The sequence below is a fragment of the Natator depressus genome, chromosome 3, assembly GCF_965152275.1.
Source record: "Natator depressus isolate rNatDep1 chromosome 3, rNatDep2.hap1, whole genome shotgun sequence".
NCBI lineage: Eukaryota > Metazoa > Chordata > Testudines > Cheloniidae > Natator > Natator depressus.
In genome coordinates this window covers 10,883,025-10,907,177 of record NC_134236.1, presented here as the reverse complement: position 1 = coordinate 10,907,177, position 24,153 = coordinate 10,883,025, and the positions used below count along the sequence as shown (strand labels likewise).

General features: G+C 42.7%; 1 protein-coding gene across 2 annotated transcripts in view; it reads right to left on the bottom strand.

Annotated features, from left to right (window-relative positions):
* MSRA (methionine sulfoxide reductase A) overlaps positions 1–24,153 on the bottom strand; it is a 444,569-nt gene that overhangs the window by 237,682 nt on the left and 182,734 nt on the right. For both annotated transcript variants that reach the window (XM_074947421.1, XM_074947420.1), the window contains exon 2: positions 22,102–22,170. In XM_074947421.1, the coding sequence (XP_074803522.1) occupies positions 22,102–22,170 (69 nt within the window). The remainder of the gene's footprint in view (positions 1–22,101; positions 22,171–24,153) is intronic.

Here is a 24,153-nt window from a genome sequence, read left to right as displayed (position 1 = left end):
CATCTCAAAGCCTGGGTCAATTGACTTGGGTTTGCGCGGTTTGAGCTGTGGGGCTAAAAATAAAGGTATAGACGTTCCCGCTAAGGCTGGAGCCCCTTCCCCACTCGCTGGGTTTCAGAGCCCAGGCTGCAGCCTGAGCAAGAACGTCTACACTGCTATTTTTAGCTGCTCAGCCCAAGCCCCACAAGCCTGAGTCAATTAACTCGGGCTCTAAGACTTGACGCCGCAGGCTTTTCTTTGTAGTATAGACATATCCTGACCTAAGTTGTGTACCATAAGACTGTAAAATACTACCTGTCCTACAGGGTGAATTCCATTGAATATCATGGAGTTCCTGCAAAAAGACGCTCCCCTTCTTGAAGGGCAGTGGGCATTTTAGGCTCCAGGATGACATACAAATATTGTAGCTAATTATAAATACATTTCAATATTTCATCCACGTTACATCTTTTTTTGCTTGCATGGCTGACTGCTACTACATAATTCACAGCATAATCCTCAATAATTTTCAGTCAAGGTTCAAGCAGAAATGTGTCACACCAGGATTATATTATTTATTCTTATAATGTAGGATTTAAGACAATATATTTTATCTCAAAGCCTGACATGCTGCACGCAGTTTTCTTGGCTGGCAAATAAATAACTGTGGCTGTTTCAAGATTACCTACAGGTTCAATTCAAATCAGAATTTACTGCGTTTGGTTCTTCTTATCTTATTTGAAACATTGATCATTTTCTTTCTTTTAGATTTTCACGTGTTTTTTTCTTCCACACTACAGTTAAGGCACTGTCTTGCATTGAGGACAATGCAGAGCCACACTACCCAAACATCGCCCCTGCCTCATTCTCCTAAAGGGTGACGTTTGTAACTCCCCCCCTTCTAAAGCCAGGGACATGGCCCTATTGCCTCCCTATCCCTTTGCACAGGCTGCCACCAGCAGTGAATTTAATCATGTAGAATTCCTGTGCTTCTTGACTGTAAGGGCTCTTAATGTGCTCTGCACCTGTGAAGGAATAGATGGCAGGGACAGTGGGGGTTCTTGACCCCGTCCCTCCCTTGAACAGTTGTGCAGGGAGCGGGCACAATTTGACCCTGAACCTCTACAGAGCTGCACATATGAGGCTCTCCTTTATGATTATTTATAGGCATTTCCACGGCACTCTTCTTAGCTTAGGGGTAAGCCTCAAACACTCAGAGCCTGGTACAGACATTCAGGGACCATCCAGACTAGCCTTTACAAAGGAGTGAACTAACCCAAGTTAACTGGCGATCAATTAACTCAGGGTAAAAACTTTAATGAAAACAAGCCCTCAGCACATATTCACAGGTTATGGTGCCAGTGGCTTGCAGTGCTGCCAGCATTGTACCTCCATTTATACATGCATCGCTTTGTTTTTAAAGGAGAACTGAAGGTTTTCATTTGTAAAGGACCACATACTAGAGGAAGAGTTGCATGCACCATCCAGAAACATTGCACTCTTGCATTTCAGTTCCCCAGGTTTGTTGAATCTATTTTGGGATTCCCTTATCCCCTAATGACTTAATATAAAAATTATCAGGGCTCTCAGAAAACAGTCCCTACAGGCCCCATAACCCATTTCCACACAAAGGCTCCCAAAGTATTTTACAGACATTCCTATACAGGAATCATATCATCCATCTCTAATATGCCAGGTAGAGATTAGCAAATAGTTATCTTTAATGGTACATAAGCATTTAAGACAGAAACTAAAAAAGAAGGGAAGTTAGGTAGGCAGAATGAAATTTAACCAGCACCCAGGAGTTAATGTGCCCCATATCTTGTGTAAAGTTTTATGCCACCTTCCTATGCAACAACTAGTCAGGATTCAGTTTTACATCTCGTCTGAAAAACGTGACCCTATAGGCACCTCCAGCAGCAACACTGGCCCCCAAGCACCAATCTGGGGTAGGCAAATCAGGACGCTATTATCTTTCAGTTCATTCAAAAAAAAAATCACACAATTTATTGTATAATTTATTCAGCCGGCTACGATACCGTCTTTGCTGGAAATGGCCCTGGCATTTCAAACATTGTTTTTGTAGACCTTAATTAAAAGTATAATTATTTACCCAGAATTTTACAAAGCTTGTCAAGATTTATACTGAAAAAATTGGCCTCTCTACCCATTTTTATAATCTCATGGAGAAACTCCACTGGATTTTAAATAGCTAAATGTTAAAAACAAAACAAAATTAACCCTACTATGGCACAAAAAGGAAGGATGATTTTCTGGCTAAATTCTGCATTTGGTAGCAGGAAAACTGGTTTCTATTCCTGGCTCTGATACAGATTTCCTATATGACCACTGGGAGTTAGGTGCTTAGATACCTTTAAATAATCTGACCCTAAGTCACTTTTGAAAATGGCACTGTGGGCTTTTAAAAATGTGACCCTTAGGGCCTTTTCCCTAGCCCAATGAAGGCAATGGAAAGATTCCCATTGACTCCAATGAGCATTGGGTTAAGATGCTGAAGGAAGATTTATTTCTTTTTTTTTAAGTAGCCACTGATTTTGGATGCCCGACTTAGGAGACATCTAAGGACCTGATTTTCTGAGGTACTGAGCTCTGATGGTTCTAACACTCCTCACCCCCCACACACACACAGTGGTGTGTGAGGGTAAATCCGCTAATGTGTGAGGTGCTCAGATAATACAGAGACAAATGCTATAGAAAAGTCTGAAAATATCAATTTTTAAATCCTGACAAGCAAAAAATAAACAATGTTCTTCTATGTGAGATTCCAATTTCCCCCAAAAAACTCCACATCTTTGTTCTCCTGTGATGACTCTATTGTAAGTCAATTAACATCAGTTTGGCTAGCCACTTTAGGCATAATTCTCTTCTCACTTACACCAGTGAAAATTAGGAGTAAACACCACTGAACTCAATGGAGTAACAGCAGTGTGAGTAAGAGAATTAGCCCAATCTATGATACATTTTTACTTTTTAGCCTCATGAAAATTCTGGCACCCTAAATTCTTCTTTAGGGTCAATATCTGCTAACGCAGACTGCTGAGCGGGGGCTCCAATCCAATGCCTGTTGAAATCAATGACACTTCTTCCACTGACATCAAGAGGTGTTGGATCAGGCTCCAAATGCATAATTATAAGGGGTTTTTTGAGGTGGCTAATATTGATTTGAAGCTGCAATCTGAGTAGATGAAAAAAATGGAATGTCGTATTTTATATACAACGCACGCTATTAAATGGACATTCACACAGAGCTAATTTTCTGCTAGCTCAGGAATTATAAAATAAAAAGAGGGCATAAACAGCCTCTGTGAGTTTCTGAAGGACACAGAACACACTGCTTCCAAAACCTCATTACTTTTGTTTTCAGGAGCAAAAGGAAAGACGTGATCCTTTGAAATACAAGAATGTTACAAAGACTTCTGCCAATCAAGGACAGCTTTTTCTTTGCATTAGAGATTTTATTATCCCCTTATTAGTGCATAGTGTACCTAAGGAATTGTCCTTGGTAAAGACCCAGTGAAATGCAGCATTTTGTAAATATCTGGGGCCTGATTCCCCATTACTCTGCACCTTGTTCAGTCACTTTCACAGTTCATGGCAACTGCACCTGTATTCCCTCTCTATGGTCCACCCACTCTTAGGCCTCCAGCTCCCGAGCCATAACCTCTCTTGGGCAGTGACCCATCTTTCACCCTCCTGACCAGGGTATTTCCAGGCTAAACCGTTCCCTGCCTACATTGCGTTATTCCCCAGCAAGGCAGACCACTTAAACAGACCTGCATTTGCATTTTGCTTACTTTTTGAGAGCTTTAAATGCTGTAATTGCCACAGTTATACATTACCACATAGCTCTTTCTAAGCAAGCACATTTAGACTTAAGGTCAAAGCGTTACAGAGAAAACATTAAAAACAATAAAAGAACCTTCACACATGCTATTAACCTTAGCAGAGTTCGCCCCAACTTAACAAAAGCTCTGGCCAGTGAACAGTCCATCAAACCCCCACCAAGAGGTTTTTCTGCGGTCACAAGTTCATAACAGCTGTTAGTTCAGAACAAGCACATTGACTGGGCCAGGTCCTTCCAATCCTTCCCAAGAAGAATTGGGGCTCCCCTTGGAAAGAAGGTTTGTTGGATCAGAAAGAAGGCCCTGACTCAGTTTTAATGCAGGCTCTTTAACCAAAATTCCTTTATTTATCTGTTGGTCCCTGGAGAATGCAGTTTGAACCAGTATATGCAAGCCTCTCTCCGGGGGTTGTAGTTCTGTGGAGATGTTACAACGTGAGACAATTTGCTTAACCGCACCCTCCTGCACTGTTTGTAGTTCCTGTATGACTGTGGTCCCCCTAGACATGGAATCACATACAATCCCTGGGTCACAATGATACATAAACTTAATCCAGTAGAGTTTAACTTTGTTCATTAATGTTTGTCCAAGATATTGCAGGAAATTGCCATGTCTGTCACAGTCATTGACACCAATGCAAAATAGGTATGAAATGCTACCATATCCGAATAGTAGCATTTTACACCCACTTTGCACTGGTGTCAATGATGACACAATGGAGGGCAACAGAGAATCAGGTTCCTAGACTTTATTTTAAGATTTTTATGACTACTCTAATATGACTAACCTGATATTCTTCTTTGAGAAAAGAACTGATCTTTTAGATAAGGGAAATACGGTAGATCTAATACACTTGGACTTCAATAAAGCATTTGACACAGTACCACATGGGAAATTATTAGTTAAATTGGGTAAACTGGGAATTAGTACAAGAATTGTAAGATAGGTAAGGAACTGGCTAAAGGCAAGAAGGCAATGGTGAATTATCCAGACTGGGGGACGGTATCCAGTCGAGTTCCTTAAGAATCAGTCTTGGGACCAATCTTATTTAATACTTTTACTAATGACCTTGGCACAAGGAGGAGTGTGCTAATGAAATGTGCTGATGATTCAAAGTGGGAGGCATCATCGATACAGAGGGAAATTGGAATATTATACAGGAAGAAATGGATGACCTTGAAGACTGGAGTGACAGAAATGGAATGAAATTTAATAGTACAAAGTACAAGGTCATGCACTTAGGATCTAATAATAAGAATATCTGCTATAAACTGTGGGCTCATCAGTTGGAAGTGATAGAGGAGGAGAGAGACGTGTGGGTTGATCACAGGATGATGCTGAGCCACCAATGTAATGCAGCTGTAAAAATGGCAAATGCAATCCTAGGATGTCTCTGGCAAGGCATTTTAAGCAGAGACAAAGTATCAATGCCTTTGTACAAGGCAGTATTCGTAATCTGGAATACTGTGTACTATTCTGGTCACCCATGTTCAAGGAAAATGAATTCAAACTAGAACATGAGCAGAGAAGAGCTACTAGGATGACTGGGGGAGAGAGGGCCTATCTCATAAGAGGAAATTAAGAATTTGCTGGTTCATCCTAGCAAAACAAAGGCTGAGAGGAGATATAATTGCTCTCTACAAATACCTCAGGGGGTAAATGCCAAGGAGGAAGAATCTAAAGGACAATGTTGGCACCAGAGCAAATGAGTAAAAACTGGCCATGAACAAATTCAGGCTGGAAATTAGAAGAAGGTTTCTCATTAACAGAAGAGCCGGAGCTTGACAAGAGATGCAGGAGCTGAGCTGGAGTACTGTGGTGTGGCAAGGGATGTCGAGGCTGTATATGATGTAATGTCTGGATACAGCTGAGGAACTTGGAGTTTGGACTTGTTTTCTTACAGTTTACGTGCCCGGGACTTTTGGAATAAATTAGCCCCATAAGAGCTATTGGCACTAAGAAAGACAGATGGGACTGTTCTTGGGGCCTCTGAAAGGGGGAACTGCAGTAGGCACACTTGTCGTGCTCCGGCCTGCTGGCGGAGGGCACTCCAGGCGGGGCTGACCCATGACAATTATGGGGAAGAATATGGGCACCTGGTCTGGCACAGGGAAGCGTGACATGCTTTAATCCCAGGAGCGAGCCACCTCATAACAGTGTCTCACCGGCCTCAGAGGGGAACCCACGGCTTATTCCCTGAATGGCGTTTCTACCGATACTTTTCATAATTTCGCATTGCAACTCGTCATATCATAAACATTCTGCTAACAAGCAGCTTACGTCATTCATCAATCTGTTCAGATTTGTCTGACAACCAGCCCATATACTTTCTCTTTAAAACCTATGGGGTGGATCTGTAGGAGGAGCTCTCCTATGCCCCCTTTTGCCCCTGTCATCCCAAAACCTTTGGGTATAAATTTGATATCTGGTCCTGCAACTCCCATTTCCCATCCAGTTTCTAGGGAGTGTGTGTGGTGCCCCTTTGTCCTTCAGGGTGTCGGCTGCCCTGGCAGTGGGCTGAGGTTCCCTGCCCCACACTTGGAGCATTCCAGGAAGCAACTCGGGACAAAAGGGAGAAATAAGGCAAGGCTGGCTCCCTGTGAAACAGCTCTCAACCATGCACTGCTTTTAACCGCAGAGGGGTTGGGCAAGAAGTCCCTTTGGCCTAACCACAGCTTCTTGGGGATACGGGGGAAGAGTACTGATCCCCCCACACTGAGTCCAGGTGAGCAGTAGTTCTTCCCCCACCAGGCTCAAGGTCCTTTACATTACCACACACCATCAGACAAAGTTCCCACTTCTTCCTGGCTATAGTTACCACTGTCATCTCCCAAGCAGCTGTCGCGCACATTATCTGGGCATTTCGCACCTTTGGGTGGGTGCCATAGACTTGGCAGGGCATTGAAACTGCCTCACTGTCCCTGGTGTTGGCTGAACACACCGTCATCACTGTGCTCTCTGCTGCCTTTGGAGCCTGCAGTTTGGGACCTTGCCAGCCTGCAGGGTCCTAGAGCCTGAGGTTGGGACCTTTCCAGACTGCAGGGTCCTAGAGCCTGGGCTCCAGCCCGAACCCAGAGTCTACCCAGCAATGAAACAGCCCCGCAGCCTGAGCCCCACAAGCCTGGGTCGGCTGGCCCAGGCCAGTTGTGGGTTTTTCTTTGCTATGGATGTTGTACCAATAAATTAAAAACCAGCAGGATCTTATTAAAGGGAAAAAGGCAAAATACCACATTTATTGTGAATACAGAAAGAATCATAGTAAGCAGTTAATTACAGCTATAACATTCCATTCAATCTCATATTTATTCACACAGTCATTCATTCATACACACACACACACACACAGGTTCTGCAAAGTTGTTATCATAGTTACCAGCCTTAGAGTTGCTCATGCCAAGCCACTGGCCAGGTGGCCTGGACATGAGGAGGGAGCAGGGCCTTGTCAGATGCTCATCTGATGCTCCTGGAAGTTGGTTTGCAGAATCAGACCCCAAAGTTCTCACTTTTTAGAGTCTATTTTTATAGGAATTTCTTCCTATGCCAGTCTATGGGAATTGCTTCATCATGCTGTTGCTGAATCAATCAGCAGATAGCACATTCCTGACGGCTCCAAGAAGTTATCTTGTTCTTTGGTTCTCCCATTCTTGAGGCTGTTGGGTGGATTCCAGTCTGCCCTCCGGGGGTCCTCTGGTTATTTCCACTTGACGCCTTCTTCAGCCGATGGACACTGGATTCTTAGGCTGGCACCTCCCTGATCATTCAGTTGTTATCCACACCAAGCATCCGTCCACATACATCCTCTATCTCTATTTTAATCACAATTGTTAATACAACAAAAGGGCGGGGAGTCTCTGGGTGCTGTGTCTGTTGTTAGAGTATTGCTTTGAGTCTCTCTCTGTGAATTGCTTTGAGAACAGACTCTGTCTTAGAATGTACTAACGCAATTAGCAGCTTGCAAGTTTCACATACAGAGGGAGAGAAACAGTACCAAAAACCAAGAGACCTCTTAATTAGTAATACCCTGGAATTTAAACTATGGGGAATCAAACTCATTTGTGATTTTAATACAGAACTTCTTTAATATGATCCAACATAATCCCCCTTTTGACACTAAGATTTATAATCGTCAGTGTCACTTTCTATGTAGCCAATTCAAGAGAAGGTACTGTGAGGCAATTTGAGTTTGTGATTCCAATTCATGCCACATACATGATCCTAGTGATGTATCTTTACTACAAGGTTCTGGGGCAACAGGCAAGGTGAGGCACACCCACTTTTGAGGAGTCCATTCGGTACAACCTCTAGTGTCCAATAGCTTCCCTCCCTCCCCAGCCCACTGGCTCAAGGTCCAGGGTAGCCAGAAGGATCCCATGTGTAATATGGGGAGTGGGCTAACCTTCAATACCTTTGCCTCCAGGGACTGTTGGTGTGCAATTTTGACAACAATTTCTCCCATTAACAAGTCTGGTTTTACAATACTGGAAACATATTGAATCCATTCATATTGATAAGTGTCAAACAATGATCTCTTTCTTTTTTAACAAATGCATCAAACCTTAATATTTCCCAATATGACCCAGAACATTTTGTGTTCCAAAGTAGCTAGTGCAAGTTTCTGCATTTCAGTGCATCCCATAGCTATGGCTGTGTAGTTTCCTATTTCTAATTTTTTTTTTTCTTATGCATAAGCCATGTGGTAGTATTAAGCCATTGCCAAAGATTCCATCGGGCTTTTAGGTTACCCAGACCAATTTGGACCAAGTCTACGTTGGCATGTACTTGTTTTTGTATCAGGCTGTCCTGTAGCTGGGACAGAAAGCTTAATTTATTTTTAAGTTCCTGCAGGTCTTCAGTATTTTTTTTTTTTTAAACACACAACAGTGCTAGCAACAAGACAAAACACAAGACAAAACATAGAACACAAAACACAATTTCTATTGTGACAGTAGATTCATGGTTTTGGGTTGCTTTTCAGCTGGCATTAGCTTTTCCTGATTTTCTGAAAGACAAAAAGAACATGTTTCTACCCCTTTTGGGGTGGCAGATTATTGCTTAAAATATTTCTTTTACAAATACCCTTGCTGATTGCAGGCAAAACAGAGGAATTGCCCCCACATTTTCCTGTTTTTGTTCTATAGGCAGGCCAGGTTTCAATGGCTTTTATCTTTTAAGGGTTATGGGGAAATTATCCCACTGTTTAGTCATTAAATCCCTGAGTTTTCCTTCTTATACTGCAGACCAAGTTAATAATGTTTTTCCTGCTGTGTTAAGCTTTAAATTTTATTTACAGGTAATAACTGAGAAGCATCATTACCATACGACGTTAAAGGGTTTTTCCAAAAATCATACACACTATACATTGTTACAGGGATACTTATTATCATTAAATTTATTAAAATTATCTTGTTATCCCATGCCTTTTATTTAGACAATTTGTTTGCTGACCAGGTATGTCCTTTATCTGCAGCTCCTTTGTGCTGCTAATTCTTTCCTTCCTTTATCATTTAGGTAATTTGCATTTTCACAGAAGCTTCCTGCTTTTGGATTTAAAGCCATCAGCAGCTCACTAAAAGGGACACCATCAACTTTCACCAGAGTTTTGATTACTTTTAACTTCTGCTTCCAAAACACACAGCAATCTGAAAAAGAAAACCCAACCTATTGTGGCTCCCTTTGGAGCCCTAATAGCATTTTAATTAAGTAGCATGGTACGTTTGCATTTCTTTTGCCCCTTCTACAATATACCCTGCGCATGTTCTGGGGCAAATGCACATTCCTTCCATAGTTTAACTTCTATAACATTATCCATATCAATTTTTACATAAGGTGTAACTATTTCTTTTTTTTGCTTACAGAGTTTTCATGTACCTTTATCAAAGTGACAGTCTGATTACTCAGAGCCATTTTAAGACTCAGTGTTTCTAACATTGCTTCTTTTTGTTTTGTGCACCTCACCCCTGCTGTTGCTTCAGAGGGCCACTGTCTTTTTTAAATTTCGTATTTATTTATTTTTTTTTTACTACAGCTCTCATCTGCTATTTTGTTACAAAATCAAACAAACAAACAAAAACCAACCAACCAAACAAAAATAATCCAATTTTTTTTCTATTCTCCAGATTTTGACTGCCCTGCTGCAGCCACAACTTAAAAACATTTTAAATTTTGTAAAGCATTGAGTTACCTTTTAAGGGTTAAATGCCAAATCCCAAAGCCAAACAGCACTAATTACCTGTGTCTAGCAAAAAGGTCTGTCAGTTTTGCAACTTTGAATTAAAGAGTCAAATGGATTTTTAGTGGCATTATTTAAAACAAAAACAAAACCAACTGGTCCTTAGAACTTTACATATTTACACACACACAGATAGATACATACACATTTTCTTTTCTTTAACATCCCTTCCACGTTGCTCTGTTTTTTTACATCTTACATTCCCTTTATACATTTGAGGCAGTTAAGTTCCAATAGAACCCCCTTATGTTCTTTTAGCAAATTTGACTAAATTGTCCAGTCAAATGATTTTAATCAGTTTCTTTTGCCTGGCTAATTTACAGACATTCCTTTGGAAAAGGGCCCATTTTTCCCTCAGAATGGCTGCAAAGAAACCAAGAATGCTCTTTCTCTAACACTTTTTTTTCCTTTTTAACATTTTCACAAAGTTTAGCTGCTTAATTCCCTCCAGCCTCTGCAGAGTTAACTTTTTTTTTTTTACTCTTTCTCTTTGTAATTATGCCTGGGGGTGCCATACATAGGACCTTCTCCCCCTTTACCTGCCTCCCTCCAGCCTCTGCAGAGTTAACTTTTTCACTCTTTTTGTATTCCTGGAGTGCCTCTTTCACTATTTTCAGCTGGCTTTGGGTATTTGTAGCCAGCACCTTCCAATTGTCTGCTCCCTTTTCCGTTTGTGCCTTTTCCTCTTTACATGAAGACAAGCGGAGGGAAGAATCCTTACATGCCTCCCACAACAACCAAATTGCTGCTGCATCTCTTTTGGCAGCACTAGAAGGTTTGTATATGAGGATATACTGAGCCAATCTATCCTCTAGGTCCGAAATAGTGCAGAGATCAGCTAGGGCTTGTTTAGTCCAAGGACTGTGCCCAAATTTTTGAAGGTTTTGTTTAAAAGGTGTAATTTCTTTAACAAAAGGTGAGGTTGGAGTTCCTTCTGACTCCATTCCTCCCTCTGGTACTGGCTTACCCTGTTTTCTTTTAAACATCTTAACATGGATATTTCAATCTCTTTGTCACTGCTGGTATTACTTAGCAAGTGACACAGCCTAGATTCTGAAATCATAGCTTAATCTATGCGTTTTTCCCCTGCTACCTTCCCGGAGGCCAGCAGGTCCCCTGCTACCTTCCCGGAGGCCAGCAGGTCTGATTAACCTATTTCTCCCTGCTACCTTCTCGGAGGCCAGCCGGTCCGGTTAACCTGTTCTTCCCTGCTACCTTCTCGGAGGCCAGCAGGTCCCCTGCTACCTTCTCGGAGGCCAGCAGGTCTGGTTTAATCTGTTTTTCCTGCTACCTTCTCGGAGGCCAGCAGGTCCCCTGCTACCTTCTCGGAGGCCAGCAGGTCTGGTTTAATCTGTTTTTCCTGCTACCTTCTCGGAGGCCAGCAGGTCCCCTGCTACCTTCTCGGAGGCCAGCAGGTCTGGTTTAATCTGTTTTTCCTGCTACCTTCTCGGAGGCCAGCAGGTCCCCTGCTACCTTCTCGGAGGCCAGCAGGTCTGGTTAACCTAATAGAAATGCCTAGCTCACTAGAGCTGGCGGTGTGCACACCAATATTTACAATAACTGAGGTTTTTTACCAATATTCCCCCTTTCGCAATTCTCCACCAAAATGTTGTACCAATAAATTAAAAACCAGCAGGATCTTATTAAAGGGAAAAAGGCAAAATACCACATTTATTGTGAATACAGAAAGAATCATAGTAAGCAGTTAATTACAGCTATAACATTCCATTCAATCTCATATTTATTCACACAGTCATTCATTCATACACACACACACACACACAGGTTCTGCAAAGTTGTTATCATAGTTACCAGCCTTAGAGTTGCTCATGCCAAGCCACTGGCCAGGTGGCCTGGACATGAGGAGGGAGCAGGGCCTTGTCAGATGCTCATCTGATGCTCCTGGAAGTTGGTTTGCAGAATCAGACCCCAAAGTTCTCACTTTTTAGAGTCTATTTTTATAGGAATTTCTTCCTATGCCAGTCTATGGGAATTGCTTCATCATGCTGTTGCTGAATCAATCAGCAGATAGCACATTCCTGACGGCTCCAAGAAGTTATCTTGTTCTTTGGTTCTCCCATTCTTGAGGCTGTTGGGTGGATTCCAGTCTGCCCTCCGGGGGTCCTCTGGTTATTTCCACTTGACGCCTTCTTCAGCCGATGGACACTGGATTCTTAGGCTGGCACCTCCCTGATCATTCAGTTGTTATCCACACCAAGCATCCGTCCACATACATCCTCTATCTCTATTTTAATCACAATTGTTAATACAACAAAAGGGCGGGGAGTCTCTGGGTGCTGTGTCTGTTGTTAGAGTATTGCTTTGAGTCTCTCTCTGTGAATTGCTTTGAGAACAGACTCTGTCTTAGAATGTACTAACGCAATTAGCAGCTTGCAAGTTTCACATACAGAGGGAGAGAAACAGTACCAAAAACCAAGAGACCTCTTAATTAGTAATACCCTGGAATTTAAACTATGGGGAATCAAACTCATTTGTGATTTTAATACAGAACTTCTTTAATATGATCCAACATGGAGACACACCCAGAGACTTTCCCTTCAGGTCAGTATGACTCCTTGATCCCATGGAGCAGGAAGCTGTATCACTCCCCCATGCAGACACTCCCACCCCAGACTCAGGTATTTGTCTGCATACACTGTGAAGGTAACTTGCTCTCAACTCTGTTTCCTCTCGGATACTGAATGGTGGGATCTACATGGTCGCTTGGGAAGCTTTCTGAAATACTTTTGCTCGGGTTTACACTTTCGCTCTTAAGTTGAAAGCCAGGAGCAGGTCTGTTAGTTTGTCTTGGTAAAGTTAGTTAGTTAGCAAGTATGCTAACGAGCAGCTCAAGAAAGAGCAGCTGCTGAGCTGGTGTGGGCAGCAAGGTTTGTCTGCTGCTGGTCAGAAGAAATTGGAGCTGGTGGCCATGCTGGGCTCATGTGCCTTGAGGAAGGATGGGGCACCTGCTCCAAACCAAGGGCCAGAAGGGGTCCCTTTTCCTTCTACAGCGCATGCAGGTGACCAGAGGAATGGTCCGACAGATGGCCCAGCACATGTAGTGGCTAGGGCGAGAGGTCCAGAGCTGTGGAGGCTGGCATGGAAAAGACTGCTTGTGCAGGAGTGACAGATGGAGCTGGAGCCAGGCACCAGAGTGAGGAGACAGAGCTGAGGCAACAGAAGGTTGCTGACCAGGACAAACACAGGCAGCCTGAACAGGAGGAGAGGGCCAAGCCATGCCCCGGGAATCCAGGCAGAAGGATATAAGGGTGTGCCTGATCAGGGGCTGGCAAGCAAACAGATGGGGGTATGATGGACTTCATTGCCCTGCTTGTAACCTGAGTAAATACGGATACCAAAGAAGGTTCTCAAAAAGAAAAAGAGGACTTGTGGCACCTTAGAGACTAACAAATTTATTTGAGCATAAGCTTTCGTGAGCTACAGCTCACTTCATCAGATGCATTCAGTGGAAAAGAAGGTTCTGAGATTCTGACTGAGAGATTGTGGGAAGTTATTTTTCCTCATGTGTTATTTTGTGTAATGATGTAACAGGGTTAAACCCTCAGATCTCAGCTGTGAACCAATCAAGGCCAGGTTCAGTAGCCATGCTCACTGTCTACCCTCACTGAGGAATCTGAGTCAGTGCTGAGTGTGTCTCTGGCCAAGAGTCCTGCTCAACTGGTGAGACACTGACACAGCTAGAAGATGCTGCGGGCCAGAACTCTGCTGGGAGTAGGGATGACTGTGGCACAGTAATATGACAATTTGGGAGTTCTAGCAGTAACACTTCCGAATTGTGGATTATTTCATGAAACTATATCATGAAGTTACTGTGTCATGGAAAGCTACATGTATGTAGATCAACCATGAGTTAGCATGGTTGTCTCATTTCTCTGCCAGGCCAGAGACAATAGGGTGATCATCACTCAACCATCGTGTGCTCAGAGTAAAACACTTTGGGACAAAAGGTTTGCTCCAGCTAGGAGAGGACACTTTCTCCAATTGTCTGAAGGGAGGGGGTGGGAGAAGGGGAAAGGTACCAAAAGACAGAAGAAAAGAAGCAGGTGACACCAGCTGGAGTCTATAAAGGAATTCACGGGGGAGAGCCATTTTACACCAGATCAAGATGAGGGAAGCTGCTGCAAGGACAGCATATGCAAGGGGATAGAGGAGTCTGCCTGCCTGCTGGAACACAGATGAGCCCACTACCGAGGGACTAATGAAGGACATTGTATTTAGGATGGTCAGTTCTCTCCTGTGCTTTATCTGTTACATAAATAGCAATGTGCTAGGATTGGTGCAAAGCCTTTCTTCCAGCACATGTTAAGCATTCACAACTACACATTGCCCCTGAGCAAGTTATACTGTAACCCAGAAGCTGCACACCTTTGGGATGGAGTCCTGGGAGAGGAACGTGTTTAGGTACTGGGGAGCCTGAAGGGTTAGTGACAGGTTTCAGAGTAACAGCCGTGTTAGTCTGTATTCGCAAAAAGAAAAGGAGTACTTGTGGCACCTTAGAGACTAACCAATTTATTTGAGCATGAGCTTTCGTGAGCTACAGCTCATCGGATGCATACTGTGGAAATTGCAGAAGACATTATTATATACACAGACACCATGAAACAATACCTCCTCCCACCCCACTCTCCTGCTGGTAATAGCTTATCTAAAGTGATCATCAAGATGGGCCATTTCCAGCACAAATTCAGGTTTTCTCACCCTCCGCCCCCCCACAGACAAACTCACTCTCTTGCTGGTAATAGCCCATCCAAAGTGACCACTCTCTTCACAATGTGTATGATAATCAAGGTGGGCCATTTCCTGCAGAAATCCAGGTTCTCTCACCCCCCTCCAAAAGCCACACACACAAACTCACTCTCCTGCTGGTAATAACCTATCCAAAGTGACCAGTTACTTTGGGTTAGTGCTGTGCCTAAATATGCAGGGTGGGGATGGCAGACAGGCTCCAGAAGCTGCACACACACCCTTGGGGATCCAGAACACACAGGCTTGGTTTCCACTCACAGCATTGTTAGTAGAATGGCCAGGAGGGAGCACTAGCTAGGATCTGTGATAGACTGGATCTCTGGGCCCCACCTCCACTTATCTCACCCATGTTATCTTGACATGCCCAGCCGGGTTTGATGCCTGCAAGCCCTTTTCCTTCAGGAGCCTGTCACAGAATAAGTTTGCAGTGACACAGAAGCAGCATCTTCAAAACAAAGCATTTATTTTTCCTTCATCCAAACATATGTAGCACATGGAGCAAAGGTATAAAACAAAAAAAAGGGGGACTACACACATTTCATCTTACCTCCCCCTTCATCTTTCCTTGCCAGCTTTTGTAAGCTCTGATTCACAGGGCATGTGACACTATTTCACAGAGTATGTCTCAGAAACTCCCCTCAGGATGCTATCGACTCCCCACTCAACACCCCCATCTTCTCTAGGCCAGCATCTTTAAGGTTTTAGCATCTCCTATGATCCTAGGTTTAGGTCTGGAAGCAGTATACTTTGCTAGACTAGAGGGTGCCAGGACAGGGGTTCTTTCCCACTTAATAGCTTCCCCAAAAATCCAGTGTATTTCCTATGATAGCACCTTAACTTTGTGATGGTTTTGTTTCCTGTTGGTTTTCCCGTTATAGGCTCCTTTGATTTAATTCTCTCCTTTCAGGATAACACCACACTGGTAAACTGAGGTGCATATAAGTATAAAAAATAATACCTGTAACCCCCTCTTTCTCCACATCTCCTTCATCATAAAATTCCAAATAACATGGTATGCAGATTAGTGACAACCATGATTTTCTTATATGGCCACAGATTTGTTACACTGCTTCCAAAATTGCAAGAATATTAACATACTCATGAAAACAATTAACTTACTACATTCTTAACTTGAATATAACTTTGCAAAATACTACACAATAGGCAAAAGCTCTATACAAAGAATTAGGAGGGTAAGATCCCCTGACATTTTTCAGTTAAAGTGTGGCCACTAATTTCCAGACTGGAACTTAGAAGGGTGTTTCTAACCATGAAAGGAGTGAGGTTCTGGAATAGCTGCCCAATCAACGTTGTGGGAGCAACAACTTAATTAATTTTGGGAGAGAGCTGGACAAATTTATGAGTGCAATTGTATGACAGAGTTGTTTGTGATAGTAGGGGACAGGGATCAGCAGCCCTTGAGTTATATACCGGAAATGAGCCCATGTTTCTAAAAGCTCATGCTTCAGGGTTTTAAGCAAGTCACCTGCAGCTTTCAGGAAGGGTTTCAAAGTAACAGCCGTGTTAGTCTGTATTCGCAAAAAGAAAAGGAGTACTTGTGGCACCTTAGAGACTAACCAATTTATTTGAGCATAAGCTTTCGTGAGTGATCACTTTAGATAAGCTATTACCAGCAGGAGAGTGGGGTGGGGGGAGAGAAAACTTTTTGTAGTGGTAAACAGCCATTTTTTCATGGTTTGTATGTATAAGAACATCTTCTGTATTTTCCACAGTATGCATCTGATGAAGTGAGCTGTAGCTCACGAAAGCTTACGCTCAAATAAATTGGTTAGTCTCTAAGGTGCCACAAGTCCTCCTTTTCTTTTTTCAGGAAGGGGTTTCACCCCCACCCCTCCAAGTGTATTCTGTTTGTTTGTTTTTCCTTTCCTCTCCTTCCTCTGAAGCATGAGGAATGGCCACCACTGAAGATGGGACATTGGACAGGATGGGCCAGGGTTCTAAAGTGGCATTCTCTCTTTCAGGTGCTTGGCTGCCTGGTTCTAGCTCACATGCTCATGGTCTAACTGAGCACCATCTGTAAAGTCAGGAAGGAATTTTACCTGAGGTCAGATTTGCAGTGACTTTTTTTTTTTTTAACTTTTTCTGAAGCATGTGGGTCCGGGTCACCTGCCAGGATTATCAGGGTACAGCTCAATCACTTCCCTGCCATTGCAGGGGCCTCAGGCATTGGTGTACCTCGGCCCCTCCTATTCTCTGATGGTGACACATGATAGGCTAGTCTCCTGAGGGCTGTAATATTTTAGTCTAGTTTCGGTTGTTGGGTTTAGTGGGCAGCTGCTGGGTGGTGTTGGTGACCTGTGACATACAGAAAATCAGACTCCATGATCTGGTGCTCCCTTCTGGCCCTAAGCTCTATGCCTGCATGATTCTATTACACTAATCCTTAGAATAAGGAAGTAACAGGCTGAGAGTTATAGTTTGGAAGCAGAGAGCGAAAAGAAATGGAAATCATGTATCTCTTTAATAAACATGCCTTTAATAAACAAGTTTCAGAGTAGCAGCTGTGCCCACGAAAGCTTATGCTCTAATGAATTTGTTAGTCTCTAAGGTGCCACAAGTACTCCTGTTCTTTTTATTAAAAAAGGCTCCTTGCCTTCTACAATGTCTTTACAGATTAGTTTCCTCCTTCCAGGTTTATAGAGAGATGAGTGTCCATTTTTACAGTGTCTTATGACTATATGACAAATTGACCATCTAGCTGCTTCACAGATCTGCTCAGCTAGGGCATCATTCACCTGCCCAAGTAATGGAGTGTAATGAGCATTAATTCCTTCTGGAGGGATGTTCTCTCTGGCGCGCTATGCTTCCAAAATATGCTTCTTGCAACATCTGGCAATTTTGCTTTAGATATTTCCTCTAAAATTTAGGTCACAGCACATGCACCTGGTACAACATTCTGAAGTCTTATGAACTCTTCAGCTACAGATTTAAATGTCTCCTGACATATAAAAGTAAGGCTAAGATGTTTCTTTTGCTCAGGATGTGGATAGTAATATGTTAGAAAGCATATTTTCTACAGACCATAAAAAAATAAATCTTATGGGTGAACTGTAGTTCTTGGAACTTCATTTTCTTGGTGAAAAGTGCATAATTCATCATTAATAGAGCTTTCACTTGTTATATTCACCTGACAATAGTGATGGCCATCAGGAATGCCACTGCCTTGATCAAAAAGTACAGCAAAAATTCACTGATTCTCAGGAAGAGGTTAGAAAGTTGTGTTGAGGCAGCAATTGCTAAAGCAGAAATATGTCGTCTTAAACTCAGATCTTGGTAGTAAATAAAGGAGAAAATTTGACAAATATTTCTGGCCCCAATACAGCAATGCACTTAAACATGTGTGTAACTTTGAACAAGTGAACAGGCCCACTGAAGTTACATGTGCTTGCTGGCTCAAGGCCTTTACTTGTAATTTTTAAAACTATAACTATATCCTCTTGCTGATTTGGGGTCCTAACATACTTTTTTTCAAATTTTTGTACCCCTTTAAATATTGTCTTTGTTCAGATATTTTTGTTAAAAATAGCCCAGTTTGTAAAGATTTTCCCCCCACAGGCAAAATGTTTCAATCACTGAAAACTTTTATTGCCAGATAAACAGGGAAATTGCTTGGACAGCAACTTAATGGAGGAGTTCTGCTCTACCATGCATGACACCTAGGTTTGATTCCCAATGCTTCATTTGCTTGACCAGCAGGAGCTGGGAACACTTCTCCATCTCACTTCAAGTGTCATAATGATTTCATTATATAAGTCCATAGTAACCCCTGTGAGATTGTGTGCAGTAACTATGCACCTACTGTGTGTTATCATTCTAGGTGTTCTTTGATTGGTTGATGCAAGATGGGTCAACAGGTCACTAGTTGGTTAGTGTTAATGCGTTTGCCACTAGTGTGCCACATTTGAAATCTAGACTCCCACAGTGGTAAAAAATAAGGAAGTATTTCCTTATTGTAATGAACAGCATGTATATCATGTAATGCAGCTGGGCCATGGTAAATAGAGTAACTGTTTTAAGTGAATTGGAATAATCTGAGGACAGCTTAATCTCTCAACTGTGATGTTCTCTCATAATGGGAAGACCTGCAGGAATAATTACAGCCCGCACACACCCTCTAAGTACCTGGATCAAAACAGGAAGTCATATCAAAGTAAATGACATAGAATCGGCATTGGCATCAGTGAGGCTGCTTCTCAGAAACTAGAGCTATATAACGAGCTGTATTACACACGTTGGGAAAAGGGTTATCTTTTGCATCTCCATGTAGACCTGCCATTAAACATTATACTATTTTACAAGTAAATCTAAACATATCTGAGTACTGGGAATATTTACTGAAAGCAGGTTACACTTCTAAAATCATATGTTTACTGATACATTTCCTTTTAGATATTAATAAAGAGGTTACTTCTAGTAATTACTGTTCTTCAAGAGTTGCCTCTAAGCATTCACATTTATAGGATTTGGCATCTCTAGTGTCAAGCTGAGGAACTGTATGACAAAGCCATGTCCACTGGCGGAGTGCAAGAGTGCGGTCGGGCTAGATGACATCATTGGCTCTGTCTATATAAGGTAGCACATCCCTGTCTCCGACCAACTCAGTTCCTTCTTCCTAGCCCACAGAGTCCTAAAATACAAAGAACTCCAAGGCAGAGAGAAGGCAGGTGGATACTAGGAAGACACTGATGCAACGCTCAAAGAACAAATAATTTACAAGTCGGTAATCCCTCTTTCTTTTTTGAGGACTTCTGTGCATTCCCACTTCTGGCAGATTAGCAAGGACTGTCTCCAACAGAGGATGGTGGGCAAAGATTTCTAGGCAAAAATGGACTGTAGCTTCACCTTACCAAAGTGAACATTGGATTTGGTTGTCAAGTCCAATGAATAATGCTTATCAAAAGGAAGAATTGAACTGCATGTTGCTGCTTTGAAAATCTCTACAATAGTAGAGTAGACCAGTGACGTGTTTTTAAGCCAAGTACTACTGGTTTTGGAGCTAAAATATAACAATGATTAGAACAAATTTTGAAAGAGAGCAGTTAAGGACACAGAGGTAAACAATAATGGTAATAAAATACAACATGGTGTTACGAAAGGTAAGTCATGCCAGTCCAACCTGATCTCTTTCTTTGAGAAGATTACTGCATTTCCTTTGTCTAGAAAATCGGTTGATCTAATCCACCTGGTACTCCTGAGGGCGTTCTGCACCAAAAAATTAAAAATTCTGGGCCATATTTTTTTTAAATTCTGCACACAATATTTTAAAATTCTGCAAGTTTTATTTGTCAATAAATAAAGGCAGAAGCTCCAGCATGGTCATGGGGAGCAGAGGCTACTAGCTCCACAAAGGTGGGAGGTCCCCCTGAAGCTTCCCCACCCCTCCACCCCGGGGACACGACTCAGTGATGAGGCTGCACGTGACCCTGACATAGCACAAGGCCTGGGCCTGCCCCAGAAACACCCTGGGGCCCTGCCCCTCTGTGCCAGGCACACCAGGCGTGGGGCAGGCAGGTTCAACCAGGCAGGATCCAAGTGTGGAGGGGCTCAGTGTAGGGGATCCAGGTGTGGGGTGAGAGGGTTCTGTGTGGGACAGTCTTGGTGCAGGCAGCTCAGTGGAGGTCTAGGTGTGGGGGGATCTGGATACACAGAGGCTCATTGCGGGAGTTCCAGGGGCAATGGGACTCTGCAGGGGCTTGCAGGAGACTTGCCTCACCATGACAACCTGAGTCTCTCTTGATTTTCGGTAGGACCTTGCTGATGAGTGGAATCGGAGGAAACCTGTACATCAGGCTTCCTGCCAATGGCAAGAGGAAGGCATCGGAGAAGGAGCCCGTGCCCAGACCCCATTTGGAGCAAAACCTGTGGCACCTCTTGTTCTGCCTGGTGCTGAACAAATCCACTTGGGGAGTTCCCCACCTCTAGAAGATCATTCTGGCTACATGCGGGTGGAGCACTCACTCGTGGTGAGAGGATGAGTCCCTGCTTAGGTGATCTGCTAGTGTGTACTTGGCACCTGGAAGGTGACCCGCTTCTAGATGAATTCTGTGGTCGATGCAGAAGTCCCAGAGATGGAGTTCCTCTTGGCAGAGGGCCAAGGATCATGCTCCCCCTTGTCTGTTGATGTAGAACACTGAAGCTATCTTGTCCATCAAGACTCTGACCATTCTGCCCGACAGGTGAGGTAGGAAGCCCGCAAGCCCTGCGCACCACCCTGAGATCTTTGACATTCATGTGTAGGGTCATTTCCTCTGGGGACTACATTCACTGGGTCTGGAGAGTGCTGAGGTGCACCCTACAGCCAAAGTCCAAGGCGTCCGAAACCAACTTGACTGAGTGAGGAGTGCTGACAAAGGGAACTCCTTCCAGGACTTACCCAGGGTTGGTCCACCATCACAGCGAGGTAAGTATCGTCACTGGAATGGTAACAACCTTTTCCAGGTGGTCCCTTGACAGGGAGTAGACTGTCACCAGCCATTGCTGTAGGGGTCACATCTGGAGCCTGTTGTGTGTGGCGCACCACATATGTGCATGCTGTCATGTGACCTAGGCGACGCAGGCAAACCCTGGTCATGGTCAGGGGAAACATGAAGACTTCCGCGATTGTCTAGGTAAGGATAAATATGTCCTTTCATCTGAGATGTGCTACAACTACCGGGAGGTATTTTGTGAAGACCCTTGGGCAGTGAGAAGACCAAATGGGAGGACATAAAATTGTAAGGGTCACCTGTCAACCAATGAGAAGTCAATGGGCTTACACAGTAATAGTGACTTATTTTGTGAGTGAGTAAAGGTATCAGAATCTGTCCTTTAGGCAGAAAGGAAGGAAGAAACGAGTCAACTGAGAAAGCTATGCAAATAAACTAGATAAAACTTTCACCACAAATATTTGAGTGCAGTGGAGGTCTAGGGTCATAAATCACTTCCAGAATTTTGTAAAAAGCACTGAGCTATGTCACAGGGCCTATCATACGCAAATAACTGCTACTCCGTATTTATACAAGACACTTAAAATAAAGGATTAAACATACTGTTTGTCAAACTAAGGCAAAATACTTGCAATACCCACTTTTTTGGTCATACACTTCACCAAAAACCCAACCGTTTTTTGTTGGTTATGATGGTTAAAAAATGGTTATAATAGTCCAGATTGTGAAACCCTAAGGAGTGTTGCTGAAATCAAGAAGTTTGGCATGCATTCTCTCCATACAGTTTAGTGTTTTTCTTTTAGACATGATATCTTACCAAATAAAACCATCTGTGTTCCCTCTGGGAAAGGTTCCACTGTTCTGTTTCCATTGACATGGTGTTTAGCTAAAAGACAAGAAGAAAAGAAAAGTGTAGTAAAATATCGATTGCTATGGAAACACAAATACTCTTTTCAAAATGGCTCTAGGAGAGCCTGAAATTTGACTGGTCAATAACTATGGCACAGGTGTACGTTAAGTTTTGCTTGCTAATCTGTATGTCAAAAATATATCAGGTTTCAGAGTGGTAGCCGTGTTAGTCTGTATCAGCAAAAAGAACGAAGAGTACTTGTGGCACCTTAGAGACTAACAAATGTATCTGAGCATAAGCTTTCGTGGGCTAAAACCCACTTCATCGGATGCACTGATGAAATGGATTTTAGCCCACGAAAGCTTATGCTCAAATACATTTGTTAGTCTCTAAGATGCCACAAGTACTCCTCATTCTTTTAAAAAAATATATCAATTCACCTCTCAGTGCGGGCTGTTATCCCATAAGAAGACCTGTATAACCCTAGTGATGTCTGAATTTAAGTAAGAAGGGCCTGTTTTTCCAGAGGTTCTAAACCCCACAGTTCCCCTGGACAAACTGGAGTTCCACTTTGGTTTTATATTTCGGACAACTTGTCTATTTCTAACATGACATAGAGTAAGCATTATATAAACATGAATAATCCTCATCATCACAGTCACAAGTGAAGCATTCTTAAAAGTGGAATTCTGACCTGTACAGAGGAAGCAGGAAAAATGTAATCTTGTATTGTTACTGCTGTTACTGCCTTTTGACATGACCACACATGTGAATTTTGACTTTTTTCCATGCTGCCTATCAGTAAGCTAAATTAAAAATTCATGCATCATATTCTAATGTCACATTAATTCAATAAATATCACTTCAATAATAGGCAATGGTGTATATAGTTCATTCTGTTTCTACTTTACAGATTACCCATACTTTATACTGTTATAAGATTACTACATTATTTCCATCATTGGAAGCTATACAATGGATCAGATGTGACTACTACTTCAGTTTACCAAAGCTTAACCTGGGAGGGAGAATGCCGGGGGCCAGGAGAGGGAAAACAACAAGTCTGGTTTTCACTGGCTCCATTCACCGTACAATTCAAAATCGATAGCAGTTCCACCCAAGCATTGACGTGCAATTGTTTTTAATCCTCAAATGCCTGCCACCCAATTATCTTCCACCTCCAAGCATGTCTCTGAAACTGAAACACTTTTCACACAAAAGTATATTTAGTCTCCACTGTAATCAAATTCCAACCCTTTTTCCACTCGGTTCCTAGAAAAATTGATGCACTAGACTGAATTCAACAAAACTGCACCACTTCTTTTACTGAAGCTGAAAAAGTTGCTCCACTTGAGTTTTAATTAAATTAAGTTGTCTTTTTGTATTTTCCCCACTATGTGACTGTCCATTTTATGTTCAATTTCCAGTCCCTCTCTTGACAAGACAACAGCGATTCTGTGGATCTGATATTCTGTGGAAGCAGAGGGACATATGCCATCGGCTACAATTTTAGGGCTCCACAAGTGTATTAGAAGAGAGAGAGAGAGGACATAGGGAGTCCTTCCTCTGCCCCAGTGAATCTGCACACATGTCAGGCATAACATGAGGTTTGTGGCACTGTAGAGTGTAATGTGCATGGGGAGGAGGCAGGAGCTAACATTCTCGCAATGCTAATTCACAGAGGGGGAATGTTTATGCAAGACAAGAGTCCTCTCTCCACTACCTCTGTGTGCCAGGGCGGCTGTGCTGGGCTGAAAACAGATACAGTTCCAAAACATATTCTGTATTATATCTAGTGCCTACCTCGAATACACTGCTTCCAGCATAAGGGAAAATCTACTAATTTGGACCCATATAGTTACTGTGGGATGAAACAGACTATGCTAAAGCTGAATGAAATATCTGAGCTTTAAGCAAAATGCAACATGCAAGATCTGATCCCAGAATATTCCCCAGGCCCATCACTGATATCAGTTGTCTGACCATATACTTCCAAGAGAGTTAGTCCTGATAGCAACA